Source organism: Dendrobates tinctorius, unplaced genomic scaffold, assembly GCF_039654945.1.
Source record: "Dendrobates tinctorius isolate UK_male_01 unplaced genomic scaffold, ASM3965494v1 ptg000040l, whole genome shotgun sequence".
NCBI lineage: Eukaryota > Metazoa > Chordata > Amphibia > Anura > Dendrobatidae > Dendrobates > Dendrobates tinctorius.
The window spans coordinates 5320094-5342854 of record NW_027361708.1 but is presented as its reverse complement, the minus strand read 5'-3'; the positions used below and the strand labels follow the sequence as shown (position 1 = coordinate 5342854).

General features: G+C 44.3%; 1 protein-coding gene across 1 annotated transcript in view; it reads right to left on the bottom strand.

Moving 5' to 3' along the window:
* The window catches only part of TSPAN14 (tetraspanin 14), a 67797-nt gene that overhangs the window by 32613 nt on the left and 12423 nt on the right, over window positions 1-22761 (bottom strand). Inside the window, exons 2-3 of the mRNA XM_073574811.1 lie at window positions 1835-1928; window positions 1623-1673 (exon numbers count right to left, since the gene is read on the bottom strand). Of these exons, the coding sequence (XP_073430912.1) occupies window positions 1623-1673; window positions 1835-1915 (132 nt within the window). The 5' untranslated portion in view covers window positions 1916-1928. The remainder of the gene's footprint in view (window positions 1-1622; window positions 1674-1834; window positions 1929-22761) is intronic.

Here is a 22761-nt window from a genome sequence, read left to right as displayed (position 1 = left end):
TTACTGGCAGCAGCAATGATGGCACGACCACAGTGCACATGCCGAAGCAACCCATCAATGACCTCAGCGGGTAATGTTGATTTACATGGCAAGAGCAAATAAGCTCTGGACGCAGCAGTCATGTACAAAGCAGTCATCACATCACCGCTGCAGCAAGTAAGCAGTGAGAGGTAGCGCTGGACCCAGGGGAAGAGGGATACACGTTATTTAGCCCAGGACAAGAACACCTTACACGGAGAACACATTTAATTGGAAATAGCAGACAAGACTATATGCTGCAATACAGAAGTATGGCAACGTATTGCTACTGCACCACTGATACAATCTCCTTAAGCCCCTCAAAACATCAATTTGAAATTCTCATTTGATATCCTCATAAAAGCATAATCGTCATATAGTCAAAAAAACTTGTCATTTTTTAAAGGGAACCTGTTAAATCTAGAAACATTATTTACCTAATGACCGCAAGACGTCGCGCTCCCGCGAGATCTCGACAAGGATTACTGGGACTGGGAGCGTGGAGAGAGGCGAGAAGGCTGCGCGGGACACCAGAAGGTGAGAACAACAATATTTTTAATTTTAATTCTATTTTTTACAGGGATATGGTACCCACAGCCCGGAGGACAGTCTCCTCTCCTCCGGACCGTGGGTACCATCTGCAAATGTTCTGCTTACTTTTCGCGTGGTGGGCACAGCCACATGCGGGAAGTAAGCGGAACAATGCAATCCTATGGGTGCGGGATAGCCGCGATTCCACTAATTAATGAGCATGCTGCGTTTTTTACCGCGAAGCGATTCCGCCACGGAAAAAACTGCAGCATTAGCACAGCATTGCGGAATCCCATAGGATTGCATGGGATGCTTATTTTTTGCGGCAAAAATGCACGTTTAAAACCGCCGCGAAAACGCTAAAAAACTGCCACGTCTGAACTCAGCCTGAAGGTGAACAGCTGAAGCAATAATAAAACTTCATTTTCTCCCTGTCGCTGCTCCTCAACTAATGCAGCCAGACATGATTCATATGCTATTCATCTGCAAATTATCACCATACCTGCGATTAAATAACATTTCTAGATGTAACAGATTCCCTTTAAAGAAAAAGAAGAAAAAAACCAACCATAACAAAAACTATTTGTGCTTTCACACACTGGGAATTTTTTACACTCATACTTCCTGTCCTTTCAGGGAGAGTTTTCAGCAAAGCTTTTTATCATCAGAGGCAGAACTACAATTAAAGCCCTACCGCTATACACAGTGGAGAAAACCGGATCCACCAATCACAACAGACGATGTCTCTGCTGTCCCTGCCCCCCCCCCCCCCCCCCAGAATGACCTTTGGACATGCTCATTAGATGCTTCAATACAAAACATAGGATCTTTGCATGTAAATAACCGGAAATAGTAAGTGAGTCAGTAAGTATGAGTCAAAACCTGTCCTAGTGGGGTCATCGCTGGATCAACCAGCTTATCTTTTGAACAGCTAAATAATTATATTTTGGGGGGCTGGAGTTTGACAGGTTCCCTTCATCCCATTTTTTTACCACTTCTACTGAAAATGAAATCATGATTGATTCTTGTTTAAATGTATTAACTAGTCAGAAAGAAGGTATGCAAATGCTTACTTTTTCACTCCAAGCCCACAGACCAATTCCCAGAAGTACCATTCCAGAAAGCTAAGGAGAGAACATCAGCAGAGGTTAGACACATCTACTACAATACAGACAGACAGTGAGCATTTCCATATGCACACAGACATTCCTCCTGGACAATACAATTGTAGCAGATGACAATTATGATGTATCCCTTTAGATATACAGTATCATTTAAAACTCACCCAAAATATGATGTTGTAGCTGAAGAGAAGGTACTTGTAACAGCAGCTAACTTCCGCTGTGCTGTATCGATAGTAGTGCATGGTGATAGAAGGCCTAAAGAAGAAGGAGGAGGACACTGTAACATGCATCAATAAGTGAAGGCCGATAGACATGCAATAATCAGCAGGAAACTCAAGCCCTCAGAAGGCTTGTCTCATCAAGACCACTCTTGTCCTCATGTCCTACTAGGAAATTTGGCATAATAGAGCAGAGACCCATCCCTATAAATCACAAAGGAAAGCAGCACGTTATGAGCAGTTTCTTCCCTGGCGATCTGTTTTTTTATTTCAAGTTGCAAATGCTGTCCCTCTCTCCCCAAGTTGTTTTTGGGTACATCTGTTCCAATAAGACTATGTTGACACGTTGAGTATTTGGTCAGTATTTCACAGGAGTGAGTGATACCTACAGAAGTGGTGATGTGTCTCTATTATACTTTTCCTCTGATTGCTCCCCTCCTGGTTTTGGCTTACAGATACTGATGTAGAATACTGACCAAACGCTGACCGTGGCCTAAGGAAGGGTCATTGTCACTTTATTACAAGAAGTGACTAACTACTAGAGAAGAAACAAATGGAAAACATGCACACACTGGCAGCAGCAATATGCGATCCAGGCCCTGAGCGTGAACTTTAGGTCTACGAGAGGATACTGACCTCGCCATGACATAGCACCACCCTACTTTTTGGCACTGTGCCTGACAGCTGGGTAAAAATGAGGAAGCATGTGAGAAGTAGTGGAGCATGCTGGCTGCAAGATACACATTTTATTTTGTCATTCAGCCTTGAGATAAATTCACTTTCCAGCCGGCAAGCAGCCCGAAGGCTTAGTATTGGAAATCGTTTCACCTTATTTTACCGAGAACCAGGCGACAGAAGAAGTATTAATTTCAAAAGGGTTTGCGAAAGGAAAAGGGGTTATCAGCAACGTGTGTGGTTATAGCAGGCTTGGACCACGTGTAAAATACATGATACACGTTTAGGCCACACAGGCTGCTCACAACAGCACAAGTAAAATGTGGTGCTCCCAGGACACAACTACTGATCTCACCATCATCCATTCATACTTCAAGTAAAATTGGACGACACATACCAAGCCTAAGACATCAAAACAGTGTCTACACAAATAAGAAGGCGGCGATTTAACATCATTGTCCTACGAGCCAGAAATCCACTATAGGTGCTCCACTGACCTCATACTACAGCTCTCAAAGACTATTAGGGTATGTTTCCACGGTCAGGAAACGCTGCGGACTGGACGCTGCGTACAGCCACAGCGTCCTATCTGCAGCGTCCAGATGTTACAGCATAGTGGAGGGGATTTTATGAAATCCCATCTCCACTATGCGTTCAAAGACGCAGGTGGCAGACCTGCGTAAACGTACATGTGGCACGTTTTTATAGACCGCAGCATGTCTATTTATCATGTGGAGATGCTCCGTCTCCGCAAGGTAAATTACACAGTCTATGTATAGGATGCGGTGATTCCGCACAGTTCAATGAACACATGCAGAATCACCGCGGGCAGAGCTGCGTCCAAAGCGCTGCCAATATGCCACATGGAAACATTATGGTGCAGATCAAAACAACAATGTACGTAGGAATCTTCTATACCGATGGGAGTTCCAGTTTTGTCTTGGACGCAACGTTAGGCTGAGAATGGTCAGGAGACCTAGTGGGCCACACCAGGAATAGCCCTTCACAAGGGAACAATACGCCAGTCCTGCTCCCTGGATTATGGTGTAGGGTGGCATTAATAATCAAATCCCTTAAGTTTTCATTCCAGGCACAGTAACAGTTTGGAGTTTAGCGGTTGGAACCAGTGATACAACCATAAAGGGAGCCATTGGTCAGCAATAGCACAGGGAGCTTCAAGTAAGGGATTTTGAGGATTTGCAAAGTGCATTCAGCATGGCAGAATAGTCCTCAGGCAACCATTAATCACCTCATCCATAGAAGTGAGGTGTGTGAGGGGATTTTTTACCAAGTACTCATATTCAATGAACTGAGAGGTTTTGAAAATATTAACATCTTTTTAAAAATTTGCATATCATTAAAATGTTTATCCATGGGTAGCTTGTTGGCTTAGTGGTTCGCATAGTTACTACAGCACTTGGGACCTGGGGTCTAGTCCCTGCAAGGAGTTTGTATGTTCACCCCGTCTCTGTGTGAGTTTCCTCCCACACTCCAAACACATAACGATAAAGAACATGGAGACATATTTAAATTTGAAGGTAAAAAGTGGAGAAAACCCTAGGGAGCTGGAGTGCTATGAACTTGGTATGGGGATCAATGTGCATAAATTCTGTGAAGAGCTACACAGTACATTTTAACCACACAATTAACAGTATTATTTTTTATTCTGCTTCAGAAAGACAATCTGTTAAAGAGGTTGTGCAGTCCAAATCGATAAGTCTGCAGTCATTCTGTGTGACTGTAGACTTATGAATAGCCCCAGTGCATGCACTACACGCTGCGGGAATTTGCCCGTTTCAGACCCGGGACAAGAGGATAGGAGTTATAACAATTCCTGGCCAGTGGGCGCTGCCTCGCTTCCATACAGTTGTATGGAGAGAGGCCGCGCTCTCTAGTTGGCCATGTCCACTGGCAACATCACTAGACTGGGTACGTTCTTGCTCAATACAAGTGTGTGGAGCAAGGCTATGCCCACTGGCCAGGAGTATATACAACTCATACATACCCTCCCAGGTCTGAAACTGGTGAATCCCTGCTGTATGGGTGCTGAAGGTGGGGGAATTCACAAGTCACACAGACTGACTGCAGACTTAACGTTTTGGACTGGACAACCACTTTAAAGTGTTGCTCGCGCAGCGGGCTCTGGCTTGCTGACAGTTCGGACCAACCTCATGGTCACGCCACTGGCCTGAACTGAGTGCTCTCTATTTCTCACAACAGAGCAGCTCTTCCTTTTGCAGGCTGCTCTGTCAATGGGGTGTGACTGTCGATGTCGTGATGATTGACAGCTAGCTTCCAGCAGTTTGGCAAATGTCCAGTCAATGCGACATCAGTGGAAGCGGCTGAATCTTTGACAGGAGCATTGTGTGTCATTGCTCGTAGGCAACAGAGATCAGCACTGAGCACAACAAGCAGGCAGTTATGAACTATCTGCCAGGTAGCTCTTGAGGCCACAACTTCTAAAGCTTACTCAACACGTAGGCATAAAGACAACAGTACAAAACAATATATTTATGCCCCAAAGTTTTATTATTAATAATTACATATAAATAAGCAAATACATAAAAGCAGATGACACCCAAGATGTGGATAGGCTATATGTTCATGCCTAGGACATCAATTACAGCTGGGACAGAGGCAAGAATAGATCATGTGTTGTATTCACGGTGTAAGGTGTGCGGAGTAACAAATCCACGTCTGTATGGACAAGGACTATAGAAAATATGAAATAATAATAATAATCTTTATATAGCGCCAACATATTCCACAGCGCTTTACAGTTTAACAGTTTCAAAACACAAGTCATAAGAAACAACGGTAACAATACAATAATTAAAGCAAAATAAGACGACCCTGCTCGTGAGAGCTTACAATCTACAATGAGGCGGGGGAGATACAAGGTACAGGTGTGTATTTACAATGGTGTATTTACAATGAAGGTCCAGCCTTCTTGCAGGAGTGAGGGATGGATGGAGATAGTGAATGGGCTACACATGCACACTTACACATAGAATGAGTTTGATTAGTGAACGTGATAGGCCGCTCTGAACAAATGTGTTTTGAGGGAGCGCCTGAAACTATGCAAATTGTGGATAGTCCTAATTTCTTGAGGTAGAGCATTCCAGAGGATTGGCGCAGCGTGGGAGAAGTCTTGGAGTCGGAAGTGGGAGGTACAGATTAGTGCAGAGGTTAGTAGAAAGTCATTTGCAGAGCGCAGTGGTCGGTTAGGCCGATAGACAGAAATGAGGGAGGAGATGTAGGGGGGTGCTGCACTGTGGAGAGCTTTGTGGGTGAGAACAAGCACTTTGAATTGGATCCTATAATGAATGGGCAGTCAATGTAAGGACTCGCGAAGAGCGGACGTGTCCGAGTACAGATTAGCCAGATAGATGACCCTGGCTGCTGCATTAAGTATGGACTGGAGAGGGGATAGTCGAGTAACGGGGAGGCCAATAAAAAGTGGAATAAAGAATGTGTAGAAAACCATGTGAGAACTAAATATTATTTGTAACCAATAATGAACATGAAAAAAGTGCTAAATAAACAACGAATAATACAAAAACATCGAATGAGCACGTGTACAAAGTCCAGAAAACAAAATAAATACAAATTAAAAAATAGAAAAAAAAAAAAAAACACTTGAGAATGCGAAAAGGAGTGAATTATTAATATGTAGCGGAGCAAAGTTGCTTCTTTTTGGAAACTCTTTACAATTCTACTTAGTTATAACAAGAAAGCTCAGATACACAATGAAAGCCGAACAAATGGGCAGGACCTGACGGGCGGCGAGGAGTCAATTCACCAGAAAATTTCAAACAATAATACCACACGAGGATGTGACATCACACCCTGTTTGAGGACACTAGGTATCACTCCCAAGAGACGTGGCAAACTGATAGATTAAAGCAGAAAAACAATACGTGACAGACACTGCAGCATCTCCAGTGTTACATTTTTTGGATTCTAATGTTAGTTTTAGGAAACCACTCACACCACCGACTATGGCAAACAAAAAGATATATTTAGAAAAAGGATGTAAAGGAGTTGCAATGTAGATAACAATAGTTAGCTGTCATAGTTTTGTCTTCCAGGGCAGGAAACTTTAGTTATATGGGAAACTGTGAGGACTTCGGAAAATAACGTAGAATAGCTACAAAGCAGAATGCGGGCAAGCACCAATACGACAATGCCGGCTCCCAGAGAAACCTTCTTGGCTACATTATTTACCAGTGAATTTTTAACCACAATAATACATATTAGAGATCCTGCTGGTAGAATCCTTCACACCACTGACTACCTAAGTACTTACCGCATTATTGCGGATAAGTTTATCAAGTTTTTGATTTTTAAGCGGATTCTGCACATCAGAAACCCTTCTGAAAAAAACTTATCGATTTTAATGGCAATAAGGGTACCGTTACACTTAGCGACCCATCAGCGATCCAGACAACGATACGACCTGGTAAGGATCGCTGGTGCGTCGCTAAATGGTCGCTAGTAAGCTCTCAAACGACGCAGCAACGATCCAGCCATCCGTATCACGACCTCGGCGGTCGCTGGGACCTTGTCACACAGCAGCTATTCCTGACGACTCACGCCTGCGTCCTTCGTCACACACAAAAATCTATGCTGGCCAGCGGGACACCAGCGATCAAAAAAATGGCCCAAGACATTCAAGCACGATCAGGGACATCGCAGCGGGGGCCTGGTCGCTGCTAAGTGTCACACATAACGAGATCGCTGGCGAGGTCGTTGTTGCGTCACAAAATCAGTGACACTTAAGCGATCTTGCTAGCGATCTCACTTAGGCTGTGTGCACACGCTGCGGATTAGGTGCGTATTCATCCGCGCGGATTTTGTAAAATCCGCAGGTGAAACCGCAGGTCAAAATACCTGTGGTTTTACCTGCGGATTGCTCTGCGGTTTTGCCCTGCGGTTTTTCATCTCCTCAATGCAGATAATCCGCGTGGAAAATTCCACACCGTCTGCATTGCGGTTTTTGATTCCCATAGGGAATCATGGTACTGTACACCGCAGCAGAAACTGCTGCGGGTCCGCAGCGGCCAAAACAGCTGCGGAACCGCAGCAAAATCCGCAGCGTGTGCACACAACCTCAGTGTGAAGTATCCCTTACATGTGCTACCTCCCCACTGATCCATTACTTATTGTGGGGGAGGGTGGGAGTACATATAAGTTTCAGACATTTCTGAGTGACAATGCTTTAATCCCTCCCCATCTCGAGCCTGGTTTTACCTTCATGACCAGCCCAAATTTTACAATTCTGACTGATGTCACTTTATATGGCAATAACTCTGGAACGCTTCAAAGAATCCCACTGATTCTGAGACTATTTTTTCATGACATATTGTACTTTAGGATTGTGGAAAAATTTCTTTGATAAGACTTGTGAAAAAAATGGAAATTTGTTAAAAAAAACATTTTAAGTTTTGCAATTTTCAAACTTAACTTCTATGCCCTTAAATCAGAGTTATATCACACAAAATAGTTAATAAACATTTTCTACATGTCTACTTTGCATAAGCCCAATTTTTGAAAAAAAAATTTTTAGGAACACAATACGGATAAAAGTTGACCAGTGACTAATTTTTCCAACAAAGTTTACAAAACCCATTTTTTTAGTGACTAAATTCACAGCTGAAGTGACTTTGAGGGGCCTATATGACAGAATATATCCAAAAGTGACACCATTCTAAAAAACGCACTCCTCAAAGTGCTCAAAATCACATTCAAGAAGTTTGTAAACCCTTCAGGTGCTTCACAGGAATTTTTGGAATGTGGAAGGAAAAAATGACCATTTAACTTTTTGTCACAAAAATATTACTGTAGCCCCCAATTTTTTTTTGTGGAGAGGGTAACAGGAAAAAAAAAATGTACCCCAAAATTTGTGGCGCAATTTCTAAACTTGAGCATGCAGATACCCCATGTGTGGGGAAATACCACTGTTTGGGAACACAGCAGGGCTCAGAAGGTAAGGGGTGCCATTTAACTTTCTGAATGTAAAATTTGATGGAATAATTAGCGGACGCCATGTTGCATTTGGAAAGCTCCTGATGTGCCTAAACAGTGGAAACTGCCCACAAGTGACACCATTTTGGAAACTAGATTCTTCATGGAACTTATCTAGATGTGTATTGAGCACCTCAAACCCACAAGGTGTTTCACAGAAGTTTATATAAAAAATAAATATTTTCCTTAGAAAAATGTCTTTTAACCCCAAATTTTGCATTTTCTCAAGGGTAACATGAGAAATTGCACCATAAAATTTGCTGTGCAATTTCTCCTGAGGTAAGCAGATACCCCATATGTGGTCAAAAAATACTTTTGAGGCACAGTGCAAAGCTCAGAAAGAAAGAAGCGCCATATTAGAGTTCACATTTTGCTGGACTGATTTGAGGGTGCCATATTACATTAGCAGAAAACCTGAGGTGCCAGAACAGCAGAATTCCCCATAACTGACCCCATTTTACAGACTACACCTCTCAATGAATTCATCTAGGGGTGCAGTGATCATGTTGACACCACAGGTGGGTCACAGAATTTTATACTATCAGGTAATGAAGAAAAAAATAAATACAATTTTTACAACCAAGTTTGTCTGTTAGCACCAGATTTTACATCTGCATACTGGGAAAATGGTAAAAAAAGACACCAAAATTTGTTCCACAATTTCTGCTGAACGTAGAAATACCCCTTTTGTGGCTGTACTGTACTGCTTAGCTACATGATGAGACTCGGGAGGGATGGAGCTATCCTCCTGGAGCGCAGATTTTCCTAGAATAGTTTGCGGACTCCATATACAGAGCCCCTAAGTGCTAGAAGAGCAGAATTCCCCCTGAAGTGACCCCATGTTGGAAATTATACCCATTTGGGAACTTATCTACAGGTGTATTAATGATTTGGACTCCATGGGTGTTTTCCAGAAACAAGCAGCAGTGGATGTTGCCGAGTGAAAATTGCAAACTGTCTTTGCAGTGACCAGCAACGTAGTGCCCATGCATGGTGCCCAGCTCATGCTCTCATTGCTACAGAAATGCCAAACATGTGAATAATAATTGTGGATTAGGCACACTGGGCTCAGAACAGAGGGGCATTCGGATTTAGGAGCGCAGAATTTTTTTTTATTATTATTTTTTTGGGGGGGAGGAGTCATTTCACTACTCCAGAGACTTTGTGCTACCAGTAGCGTGGAAGTCCTCTATATTTCCATTAACAGATGACAGACCTGAGTGGGGACTTGCTTTTTTTTTTGTGGATTGAGTTGAAGTTTTCATCGGGAGTATTTTACATAACGTTTGGGATCACAGTTATCCAGCACTCTAAGGTGATCACTTACAGCAGAGTTTCCATCAAAATCTCCTGAGCGAGGTATCGCTTTAATGAGGCAGCAAAGTTACTCTGGACTCCGTCTGGATTCTGTTCAGCAGTCTCCCAATTTTCAGAAGTGCACAAAACGACTGCAATTTTATGCATGCCTAAAAGGACTGACACCACCGGATCACAGGTCAGACTGCATCTACAGTGCCTCCATCTGCCTCAATGTAGGGAATCTTTTGCCGGGGTTCTGTCTGAATCATATATTTCAGAGATTTACATGGAAATCCTGATGTGAGCCGAACCTTAATCCAATCTTTGGGAGGCAGAATGAACAAATCAACAGCAGATGAAGAATTAGTTTCATCTATTTTTTTACGCTGTTCCTCGTGCGGTATAAATGTTTGGACAACTTCATTTTTTGTGTCTGTGCGATTACAGCGATACCAGATTTATATCTGATTTTTATGTTTGGCTGCTGTCACACACTAAAGGAAGATTTTTTTTCCCAAAAACTAGTTTTTGCATCGCCATATTTTGAGATATAATTTTTCTATATTTCTTCTGACAGTCTTGTGACTTTTTTCTTTGTGGTTCAAGTTGATGGTTTTATTGGTACCATTTTTCTGTTCCATGTGTGGCAAAATTGATAAGGCAACTTCTAACAGCTATAACTTATTTTTCGACTGATAAAGCTGCATGTAGCCTTGTTTCTACTATTTTTATTTACATTCGTCTTTTTGATCGCATTTTATTCCACTTTTTGTTAAGTGGTATAATGATAAAGCATCATTTTTTGCATTGTTTTTTATTTTTAAGGTGTTCACTAAAAGGATTAACTGGGGGGACAGATTTATAGGTCGGTTCGTTCCGAAAGCGGCGATACTAAATATGTGTACTTTTATTTTTTATTAAAAAAAACTTGAGAATATTTATTTCTGGGTACAATATACATATATTTATTATTTTGTGATTACTGTATGTACTCGAGTTTTTCAACACTTTTTTTGTGCTGAAAACGCCCCCCTCGGCTTATATTCGAGTCATTGTCCCAGAAAATGGAGGGGGAGCAGCAGGTCACAGGAGGCAGGAGCAGCCTGCTGCAGTTAACTCCTGTGCCAGATGCTAAAGAGAAATTAATATTCACTGCGCTGGCAGTGAATATTCATTTCTCTGTAATAGTGCGCACAGTGTCTGCCGCAGCCAGCGACTTCCAGCATCGGCCGGGTGATCACGTGTGCCTGCTATGTAAGAGAAATGAATATTCACCAGTCTCCACTCCCATAGGCGTGGAGTGCAGTGAATATTAATTCTTAAGTAGCAGGGACACGTAATCGCCCGGCTGCTGCAACTGCTGGCAACGGAACAAGATGCTGCGAGAGGGCACAGGGACAGTAAGTAGTGCAAGATGATTTTTTTTAGGCTTTGCTAATGGGGGCCATACATACCAGGATAAGGATCAGGGGACCATGCATACCAGGATAGGGATCAGGGGACCACGCATACCAGGATAGGGATCAGGGGACCACGCATACAAGAATGGGGATGAAGGGGCAATGCATACCAGGATAGGGATGAGGAGGCGGTGCATACCAGGATAGGGATGAGGGGACAATGCATATTCGGCTTATACTCGAATCAATAAGTTTTCCCATTTTTTCGTGGTAAAATTAGATGCGTCGGTTTATACTAAGGTCAGCTTATACTCGAGTATATATGATATTTTACAAATATTTTTACAACTTTTTTACATAGTCCCACTATGGGGCTTTCACTTTCAGCAATTTGATCGCAGTTATAAGGTATAGCAATGCAGGAGCCTGTCAGCCCTGCAGACACAATTTAGTTAGATCATGCACTGTGCATGATCTAACTAACTTGCTAGTGCCTAGTAGCCCGAATGTTGTCATGACGACATCGGGTCACAGCAACAGTTATTGCGGGGTCGTTGATCAAGGGCAGTGGGGAATTCTTCCCTCGGCCTGCTCGCTAAATGATGTGATGGCAGCATTTAGGGGGTTAAAGTGCTGGAAGCGGTGCGGGCAACGATCAAGGCACTGAGAGCTGGGTCTCAGCTGTCAGAATCAGCTGACACCTGGAAGCGATCGCCCGCGCACAGGGGATGATCACCATGACGTATATATACTGCATTAGTTGGAAGTCATACACTCCTACACATGACATGTATATATACTGCAAATGTAAGGAAGACATTAAATTTGACCCATGAAGTAACAGAAGCAGAAAGAAATGTCCCAGCACAAAAAGAGAGAATGGTACATAAGAAAACTGTGTGTTCAGAAGTTGCTTTTTTGATGCTTTTTTCCTGCAACCAAAACCTGATCTTTTGGCAGTAAAAAAGGTCCAGGTAAAACAATTTAGCCGCCTTTTTACAGGTTTGCTTGTTGCATTTTTGCAGGGTTTTCAGGAGCTGTGTGCACACGCTGCGGATTCCGCTGCGTTTCCGCAGCGGTTTTGGCAGCTGCGGACACGCAGCAGTTTTAGCTGCGGTGTACAGTACCATTCATTTGAATGGGAAAAAAAAAAACGCTGTGCCGACGCTGCGGAAAAAACCGCGCGGATTTGCTGCGGTTTTGAATCCGCAGAAAGAATTGCATGTCAATTCTTTCTGCGGAAACCGCTGCGGGTTCCTATCTCCACCATTGTGGAGATAGTGAATCCGCAGGACCAAACCGCAGGCAAAACCGCAGATAATCCGCAGGTCTTTGGACCTGCGGATTATCTGCGGTTTTTGCAAAATCCGTGCCGATTAATCCGCAGCGGATTCCGCAGCGTGTGCACGTACCCTAAAGCTGCCAATGCAAAGCACATGTGCAACCATAAAACTGTTTTGGAAATTTTATCAAGTAATTTATGAAAAAGAAATTTTGTCTGAAAAAAGTGACCATTCAGGGGGAAAAAAAAAAATGGGTTCATGTATGAAGTGCAGGCGTGAAGTAAGAATGCACCAAAAAATACACAACAGCAAACGTAAAAACAGCAGGGGGGGGGGGGAGCTGGTCGGTCATAGTTTACTTTATCATAAATGTAATTAAACTGTACTAATACTAACATCCATGCTCATGTGAGGGTACAAAGACATTATGGTTTAAATATGGGGGAGGTAGGGGGAAAAAAAAAAATACAAAAATAAAAAGGGTTTCACAAACTGTCTACAGTACGTATGATAATAAAGAATTTCTACAGCGGTGCTTTTTGGTTTTTATTTCACACACAAAAAAAAAAAAAAAAATACACGTTGATGCGACCGTTGATGCATTTTCATTTATTGCTCCCCTTCTTCCCAGAGCCATAACATTTTTATTTTTTTATCAAAATGGCCGTGTGAGTGCTTGTTTTTTTGCAGGATGAGTTGTACTTTTGAAGACACCATTGGTTTTACATTGCCGTGTATTTGAAAACGGGAAAAAAAAAATTCCAAGTGTGGTGAAACGGCAAAAAAAAAAAAAAGTGCAATCAGTTGTTTTTTTTATTTTTTTTTCCACCATGTTGACTACATGCTAAAGCTGACCTGACATTATGATTCTCCAGGTCATTACGAGTTCATAGACACCAAACATGTCTAGGTTCTTTTTTATTTACGGTAAGTGGTGAAAAAAAATTCCAAAGTTTGTTAGAAAAAAAAAAAATTGCACCATCTTCTGAGACCCGTAGCGTATCCATTTTTCGTGATCTCGGATTGGGTGGGGCTTATTTGCTTGCTGAACTGACGTTTCTAATGATACCATTTTGGTGCAGATACGATCTTTTGATCGCCCGTTATTGCATTTTAATGCAATGTTGAGGCGACCAAAATAACGTAATTCTGGCATTTTGAATTTTTTTTTCTCATTAAGCCGTTTACAGATCGGTTTAATTCTTTTTTTTATTGATAGATCGGGCGATTCTGAACGCGGCGATACCAAATATGTGTATGTTTGATTTTTTTTTATGGTTTTATTTTGAATGGGGCGAAAGGGGGGCGATTTGAACGTTTATATTTTTTTTAAAACTTTTTTTTTTTTACTTTTGTCATGCTTCAATAGTCTCCATGAGACACTAGAAGCTGCCATAACCCAATCAGCTCTGTTACATACAGGCGATGATCAGATCGCCTTTATGTAGCATAGTGGCTGACTTGCCATGAGCGCCGACCATCAGGCGGCACTCATAGCAATCCGGCATTGACAACCAAAGAGGTCTGCAGGAGACCTCTGGTTGTAATGCCGACTCATCAGTGACTCACGATCACATGACAGGGGTCACCGATGGGCGGATTTCTGACGTGATTGCTGGAATTGCATGTTAAATGCATTTAACGGGTTAATAGCCGTGGATGGATCACGAATCCACCTGCGGCTGTTCCGGGCACATGTCAGCTGTTCAAAACAACTGACATGTGCTGGTTAAGACGTGGGCTCAGCACCGGAGCCCACATCAAAGGGAGGGAGTACAACATCGGTGTACTATTACGCCTGATGTCGGAAAGGGGTGAAAGGGAACCTGTTAGCAGGAATGGGATGAGTAACCTACACAGTTTCCGGTTGGCGCCTCCCATCTTCATACGATGACGTCCTCCTTCCTACTTCTGCCACGGCTCTGGCGTACTTTCTCTGCCCTGTTGAGGGCAGAGTAAAGTACTACAGTGCGCAGGCGCCGGAAAAGGTCAGAGAGGTCCAGCGCCTGCACACTGCAGTACTCTGCTCTGCCCTCAACAGGGAAGATAAAGTACGCTGGAGCCGCAGCAGAAGTAAGAAGGACGGCATCGTATGAAGATGGGAGGCACCGGACGCCGGGGTGAGTATAATCTAACTTGTTTTTCTTATCTTTCAAGCTACATTGGGAACTTATCTAAGGCATTACAGAATGCTGTAGATAAGCCCCTGATGGCAGTGCTGGCAGCTTGCAGGCCGAAAATTGGGTGACAGATTCCCTTTAATGATATGTTTGTGCTCCAGGGGTGGACTGCGGGAGGGGGTGGGAGTTCTTGGAGCTCTGCTTACATACGCATCTGTATGGGCTTATGACAGGTCACTGGTCCCTCAGAGATCTACCCCCCCCAGTTTACATAAATAAATATATATATATATATATATATATATATATATATATATATATATATATATATTAAAAAAAAAAATAAATCATCACCTGCGCAACAGCATTATCACATATGTAATGTGTATTAAATTGTTTTACTTGATGATATAAAAGTAAATTCATAAAAAAAAAAAAATAGATGCCTCCTCCAAAATGACCCTACCTGCGCAGTAGCAGCTATTGACAATCGCCGATAGGTACTGTCATCTTGGAGGGAGGCATCTATTATTTTTTTATGAATTTACTTTTATATCATCAAATTAAACAATTTAATACACATTACACATGCAATCTTGCTGCTGCGTAGGCGCCTCCGGAACCTGCCTGCTGCAGGTGATTTTTTTTTTATTTAAATATAATATTTGTTATGTAAACTAGGGGGAAAGTCAGTGAAGGATCAGTGACCTGTCAGAAGCCATATTGATGAATAGCTAATCAGAGCACCACATGAAGACCCTCCACGGGATACCTGGAGCACAGGCATATCGTTAACAGAAACTGAAAATATAGATTAACCCCTTCCTGCCATCAGACGTACTATCCTGTCCATGGGACCCGGGCCCCTATGCCCATGGACGGGATAGTACGTCTAGCGCGATCAGCGGCGCCCACGTGGTGAGCGCCGCTGATCGCGGCCGGGAGTCAGCTGATTATCACAGCTGACATCCGGCACTATGTGTCAGGGGCGGTCACGGACCGCCCCCGACACGTTAACCCCTTGCACACCGCGATCAAACATGATCGCGGTGTACCGGGAGTTAAAGGGAAGCATCGGCAGGGAGGGGGCTCCCTCCGTGCTTCCCTGAGCCCCCCACGGCAGCGCAATGTGCAGCGCTGCTGCGGGGGACTCCTTTCCTCCAGGCCCCCGGATCCAAGATGGTGACGGGGGCCTTCGGGGGCCTGGAGGAAGCTGGCTTCCTCAGTGCCTGCAAAGCGCAGGCATGAGGAAGCCTTGTGCACTGCCTGTGACAGATTGCTGATCTCTCACAGTGATCTGTGATGTGACAGATCAGCGATCTGTCACAGGACAGTGATGTCCCACCTGGGACTATGTAATAAAGTAAAAAAAAAAATTAAAAAAAAGTAAAAATAATTTAAAAAAAAAAAAAAATATTCCCCAATAAATTCATTTTTTGAAAATAAAAAAATCCAAAACAATGAAAGTACACATATTAGGTATTGCCGCGTCCGTAACGACCCGCCCTATAAAACTGTCCCATTAGTTAACCCCTTTAGCGAACCCCTTAAAAAATAAAAATAAAAAACGAAGCAAAAAATAATGATTTATTATCATACCGCCAAACAAAAAGTGCAATAACGCGCGATCAAAAAGACGCATATAAATATCCATGGTACCGCCGAAAACGTCATCTTGTCCCGCAAAAAACGAACCGCCACACAGCATCATCAGCGAAAAAATAAAAAAGTTATAGCTCGCAGAATAAAGCGATGCAAAAATAATTATTTTTTATATAAAATAGTTTTCATTGCAAAAAACCGACAAAACATAAAAAAACGACCTAAATGAGGTATCGCTGTAACTCTCAATATGTGGTGATGCAAAAACTATTTTTACAATAAAAAGCGTCTTTTAGCGTGCGACAGCTGCCAAAAATAAAAACCGCTATAAATAGTAAATCAAATCCCCCGTTATCACCCCCTTAGTTAGGGAAAAATAATAAAATTAAAAAAATGTATTTATTTCCATTTTTCCATTAGGGCTAGGGCTTGGGCTAGGGCTTGGGCTAGGGTTAGGGCTTGGGCTAGGGCTTGGGCTAGGGCTTGGGCTAGGGCTTGGGTTAGGGCTTGGGCTAGGGCTTGGGTTAGGGCTTGGGCTAGGGCTTGGGTTAGGGCTTGGGTTAGGGCTTGGGTTAGGGCTTGGGTTAGGGCTTGGGTTAGGGCTTGGGTTAGGGCTTGGGTTAGGGCTTGGGTTAGGGCTTGGGTTAGGGCTTGGGTTAGGGCTTGGGTTAGGGCTTGGGTTAGGGCTTGGGTTAGGGCTTGGGTTAGGGCTTGGGTTAGGGCTTGGGTTAGGGCTTGGGTTAGGGCTAGGGCTTGGGCTAGGGCTAGGGCTTGGGCTAGGGCTTGGGCTAGGGCTTGGGCTAGGGCTTGGGCTAGGGCTTGGGTTAGGGCTTGGGTTAGGGCTTGGGTTAGGGCTTGGGTTAGGGCTTGGGTTAGGGCTTGGGTTAGGGCTTGGGTTAGGGCTTGGGTTAGGGCTTGGGTTAGGGCTTGGGTTAGGGCTTGGGTTAGGGCTTGGGTTAGGGCTTGGGTTAGGGCTTGGGTTAGGGCTTGGGTTAGGGCTTGGGTTAGGGCTTGGGTTAGGGCTTGGGTTAGGGCTTGGGTTAGGGCTTGGGTTAGGGCTTGGGTTAGGGCTTGGGTTAGGGCTTGGGTTAGGGCTTGGGTTAGGGCTTGGGTTAGGGCTTGGGTTAGGGCTTGGGTTAGGGCTTGGGTTAGGGCTTGGGTTAGGGCTTGGGTTAGGGCTTGGGTTAGGGCTTGGGTTAGGGCTTGGGTTAGGGCTTGGGTTAGGGCTTGGGTTAGGGCTTGGGTTAGGGCTTGGGTTAGGGCTTGGGTTAGGGCTTGGGTTAGGGCTTGGGTTAGGGCTTGGGTTAGGGCTTGGGTTAGGGCTTGGGTTAGGGCTTGGGTTAGGGCTTGGGTTAGGGCTTGGGTTAGGGCTTGGGTTAGGGCTTGGGTTAGGGCTTGGGTTAGGGCTTGGGTTAGGGCTTGGGTTAGGGCTTGGGTTAGGGCTTGGGTTAGGGCTTGGGTTAGGGCTTGGGTTAGGGCTTGGGTTAGGGCTTGGGTTAGGGCTTGGGTTAGGGCTTGGGTTAGGGCTTGGGTTAGGGCTTGGGTTAGGGCTTGGGTTAGGGCTTGGGTTAGGGCTTGGGTTAGGGCTTGGGTTAGGGCTTGGGTTAGGGCTTGGGTTAGGGCTTGGGTTAGGGCTTGGGTTAGGGCTTGGGTTAGGGCTTGGGTTAGGGCTTGGGTTAGGGCTTGGGTTAGGGCTTGGGTTAGGGCTTGGGTTAGGGCTTGGGTTAGGGCTTGGGTTAGGGCTTGGGTTAGGGCTTGGGTTAGGGCTTGGGTTAGGGCTTGGGTTAGGGCTTGGGTTAGGGCTTGGGTTAGGGCTTGGGTTAGGGCTTGGGTTAGGGCTTGGGTTAGGGCTTGGGTTAGGGCTTGGGTTAGGGCTTGGGTTAGGGCTTGGGTTAGGGCTTGGGTTAGGGCTTGGGTTAGGGCTTGGGTTAGGGCTTGGGTTAGGGCTTGGGTTAGGGCTTGGGTTAGGGCTTGGGTTAGGGCTTGGGTTAGGGCTTGGGTTAGGGCTTGGGTTAGGGCTTGGGTTAGGGCTTGGGTTAGGGCTTGGGTTAGGGCTTGGGTTAGGGCTTGGGTTAGGGCTTGGGTTAGGGCTTGGGTTAGGGCTTGGGTTAGGGCTTGGGTTAGGGCTTGGGTTAGGGCTTGGGTTAGGGCTTGGGTTAGGGCTTGGGTTAGGGCTTGGGTTAGGGCTTGGGTTAGGGCTTGGGTTAGGGCTTGGGTTAGGGCTTGGGTTAGGGCTTGGGTTAGGGCTTGGGTTAGGGCTTGGGTTAGGGCTTGGGTTAGGGCTTGGGTTAGGGCTTGGGTTAGGGCTTGGGTTAGGGCTTGGGTTGTGTTGGGGTTCGGGTTGGAGTTAGAATTGGGGGTTTCCACTGTTTGGGCACATCAGGGGCTCTCCAAATGCAACATTGCGTCTGATCTCAATTCCAGCCAATTCTGAGTTGAAAAAGTCATATGGTGCTCCTTCCCTTCCAAGCTCTGCCATGCGCCCAAACAGTGTTTTACCCCCACATGTAGGGTATCAGCCTACTCAGGACAAATTGCAAAACAATTTTTGGGGTCCAATTTCTCCTGTTACCCTTAGGAAAATAAAAAATTGGGGGCAAAAATATCATTTTTGTGGAAAAAAATGATTTTTTTATTTTCACGTCCGAGCGTTATAAACTTCTGTGAAGCACTTGGGGGTTCAAAGTGCTCACCTCACATCTAGATAAGTTCCTTAGGGGGTCTAGTTTTCAAAATGGGGTCATTTGTGGGGGGTTTCCACTGTTTAGGTACATTAGGGGCTCTCCAAAGGCAACATGACACCCGCAGACCATTCCATCAATGTCTGCATTCCAAAACGTCACTACTTCCCTTCCGAGCCCTGACGTGTGTCCATACAGTAGTTTTCTCCCACATATGGGGTGTCAGCTTACTCAGGACAAATTGGACAACAACTTTTGGGGTTCAATTTCTCCTGTTACCGTTGGGAAAATAAAAAAAATGGTGACTAAAAGATCATGTTTGTGGAAAAAATACGAATTTTTTATTTTCACGCCCGGGCGTTATAAACTTCTGTGAAGCACTGGGGGGTTCAAAGTGCTCACCACACATCTAGATAAGTTCCTTGGGGGGTCTAGTTTCCAAAATGGTGTCATTTGTGGGGGGTTTCCACTGTTTTGGTACATCAGGGGTTTTCCAATCGCGACATGATGTCCGATCTCAATTCCAGCCAAAAACGTCAAATGGCGCTGCTTCCCTTCTGAGCTCTGCCATGCGCCCAAATAGTGGTTTACCCCCACATGTGGAGTATCAGCATACTCAGGACAAATTGCACAATAACTTTTAGGGTCCTGTTACCCTTGGGAAAATAAAAATTGGGGTGAAAAGATCATTTTTGTGGAAAAAATATGATTTTTTAATTGTACCGCTGTACGTTATAAACTTCTGTAAAGCCCTTGTGGGTTCAAAGTTCTCACCACATATCTAGATAAGTTCCTTGGGGGGTCTAGTTTCCAAAATGGGGTCACTTGTAGGGGGTTTCCACTGTTTAGGTACATCAGGGACTCTCCAAACGTGACATGGCGTCCGATCTGAATTCCAGCCAATTTTGCATTGAAAAAGTCAAACGGCGCTCCTTCCATTCTGAGCTCTGCCATGCACCGAAACAGTCGTTCCCCCCCACAAATCAGGTATCAGCGTACTCAGGACAAATTGCACAATAACTTTTGCAGTCCAATTTCTCCTGTTACCCTTGATAAAATAAAAAAAATTGAACCTGAAGTATTTTTTTTGTGAAAAAAAGTTAGATGTTCATTTTTTTTTTTTAAATATTCAAAAAAATTCCTGTGACGCACCTAAAGGGTTAATAAACTTCTTGAATGTGGTTTTGAGCACCTTAAGGGGTGCAGTTTTTAGAATGGTGTCACTTTTGGGTATTTTCTATCATATAGACCCCTCAAAGTGGCTTCAAATGTGATGTGGTCCTAAAAATAAAATGGTGTTGTAAAAATGAGAAATCGCTGGTTAACTTTTAACCCTTATAACTTCCTAACAAAAAAAAATTTTGGTTCCAAAATTGTGCTGATGTAAAGTAAACATGTGGGAAATGTTAGTTATCAAGTTTTTTGTGTGCTGTATCTCTGTGATTTAAGGGCATAAAAATTCAAAGTTGGAAAATTGAGAAATTTTCAAAATTTTTGCCAAATTTCCTTTTTTTTCACAAATAAACGCAAGTTATTTGAATGAAATTTTACCACTAACATGAAGTACAATATATCACGAGAAAACAATGTCAGAATCACCGGGATCCATAGAAGCGTTCCAGAGTTATGACCTCAAAGGTACAGTGGTCAGAATTGTAAAAATTGGCCCGGTCATGAACGTGAAAACCACCCTTGGGGGTGAAGGGGTTAAACAACAACCACAAGACGGATTTTATCAACCCAGGTATCAATCAGCATAACGGCGCCGACCTGACACTGTCTGTAGGTGACTGACCACAATCCTGCTGACAGGTTCCCTTTAAGGACCCCATACACATCTGACTGTTGTCCAAAACCACCAATATCGATGCTTCTATGTATGGGAGAGTCGGCCGAACAATTAGCTGAAGCATCGCTTGGCGAACGGCAATCTACTCTGTTTAGTGGCCTTCTGTGCATACATCACTGTGCGTACTTTCCAGATTATGGTCCTTCAGTAAAGGGCCTGTCACACTAAGCAATATTGCTAGCAATATCGCTGTAACTTGTGACGTCATAGAGATATTGCTAGCGATATCGCTGTGTGTGATACTTGCCTACGACCGGCTCCCCCGCTGATTATCGCTGATCGCGCAAGAACGGCCTGGACTGTTTCTCGTCGTCAGCTTCCTGCGGAGGGACGAGTGTGGAGCCGGGTGGGAGGACGTCAGAATTGCCTAGTGTGACAGGTAAGTAGCGACGCCCGACTCCAGCGATGTCGCTGGTGAGCTCTGCCTGTGTGGCAGCTCACTAGCGACCACTTAGCGATGTACCAGCAATAGTGGATGGGATTTTAAAAAATGCCATGCCCACTACGCGTGCACTGACACGCGTGGAGATGGACATGCGGCGCATCTCTCCAGACCGCAGCATGTCTATCTTGCGAAGACGCAAGTCTCCACAAGATAAGTCTCACCCATACAATGTATTGGACGCGGTGAATCCGCACGATTCGGTGAACACATGCAGTATCACCTGCGATCAAAAGACAGCAGCGCTTTGGACGCAGAGGACATGTGCTGAGTCCAAAGAGCTGCCAATTACTGACCATGTGCACCCACCCTTAAGGCTAATTTCACACGTACCGGAACTCTTGCGGAAATTACCATTCCATTCCGCGGGAAAATCGCGTTTTAAATTCCCGCGATTTTCCCGCGGAAAAACTAGCATTTTGCAAGTGTATTTAGCTTGCAAAATGCTAGCGTTTTCCAAGCGATCTGTAGCATCGCTTGGAGAACTGATTGACAGGTTGGCCACACTCGTCAAACATAGTGTTTGACAAGTGTGACCAACTTTTTACTACTGAGGCCGCCTATGCAGCATCAGTAGTAAAAGATAAAATGCAAAAAAAAAAAATGGGGTGTTATTCTTACCTTCCGACGTCCCGCGCAGCCGTTCCCAGTAATCTTTTGCGAAAATGCCCGCGAAGACATCCGTTCTCGCGGAATCGCGATGTCTCGCGGTAATGCGCAGTGACGTCGCGCGAATGACCGCGAGACTTCGCGATCCCGCAAAGGATTACTGTGAACGAGAGCGTGGAGAGAAGCGGGAAGGCTGCACGGGACATCGTAAGGTAAAAATAACAATATTTTTTAATATAAATTCTATTTTTTACAGGGATATGGTACCCAAAGCCCGGAGGACAGTCTCCTCTCCTCCGGACCGTGGGTACCATCCGCAAATGTTCTGCTTACTTTCCGCATGGTGTGCACAGCCACATGTGGGAAGTAAGCGGAACAATGCATTCCTATGGGTGCGGGTTCGCCGCGATTCCGCAAAATTAATGAGCATGCTGCCGTTTTTACCGCGAAGCGATTCCGCCGTGGTAAAAACCGCAGCATTAGCACATCATTGCGGAATCCCATAGGAAAGCATGGGATGCTTATTTTTCGCTGCAAAATCGCGCGGCTAAAACCGCCGCGGAAACGCGAAAAAAAACGCCACGTGTGAACTCAGCCTAAAAGTTTAAATCACCCACCTTTTGCCTCATTCAAAATGAAGAAAAAAAAATATATATATATTGTTATCGCCATGTTCAGAAATGCCCGATCTATCGAAATATAAAATTAATGTAATCGGTAAACAGTGTAACAAGAAAATATTATTTTTAGGGTCGCCGCAACACTGCAATAAAATGCAATAAGCGATCAAAACACTGTATTGACCCCAAAATGGTATCCAAAAATGTTAGCTCGGTCTGCAAAAAGTAAGCCCTCACCCAGCCATAGATCGTGAAAAATGGAG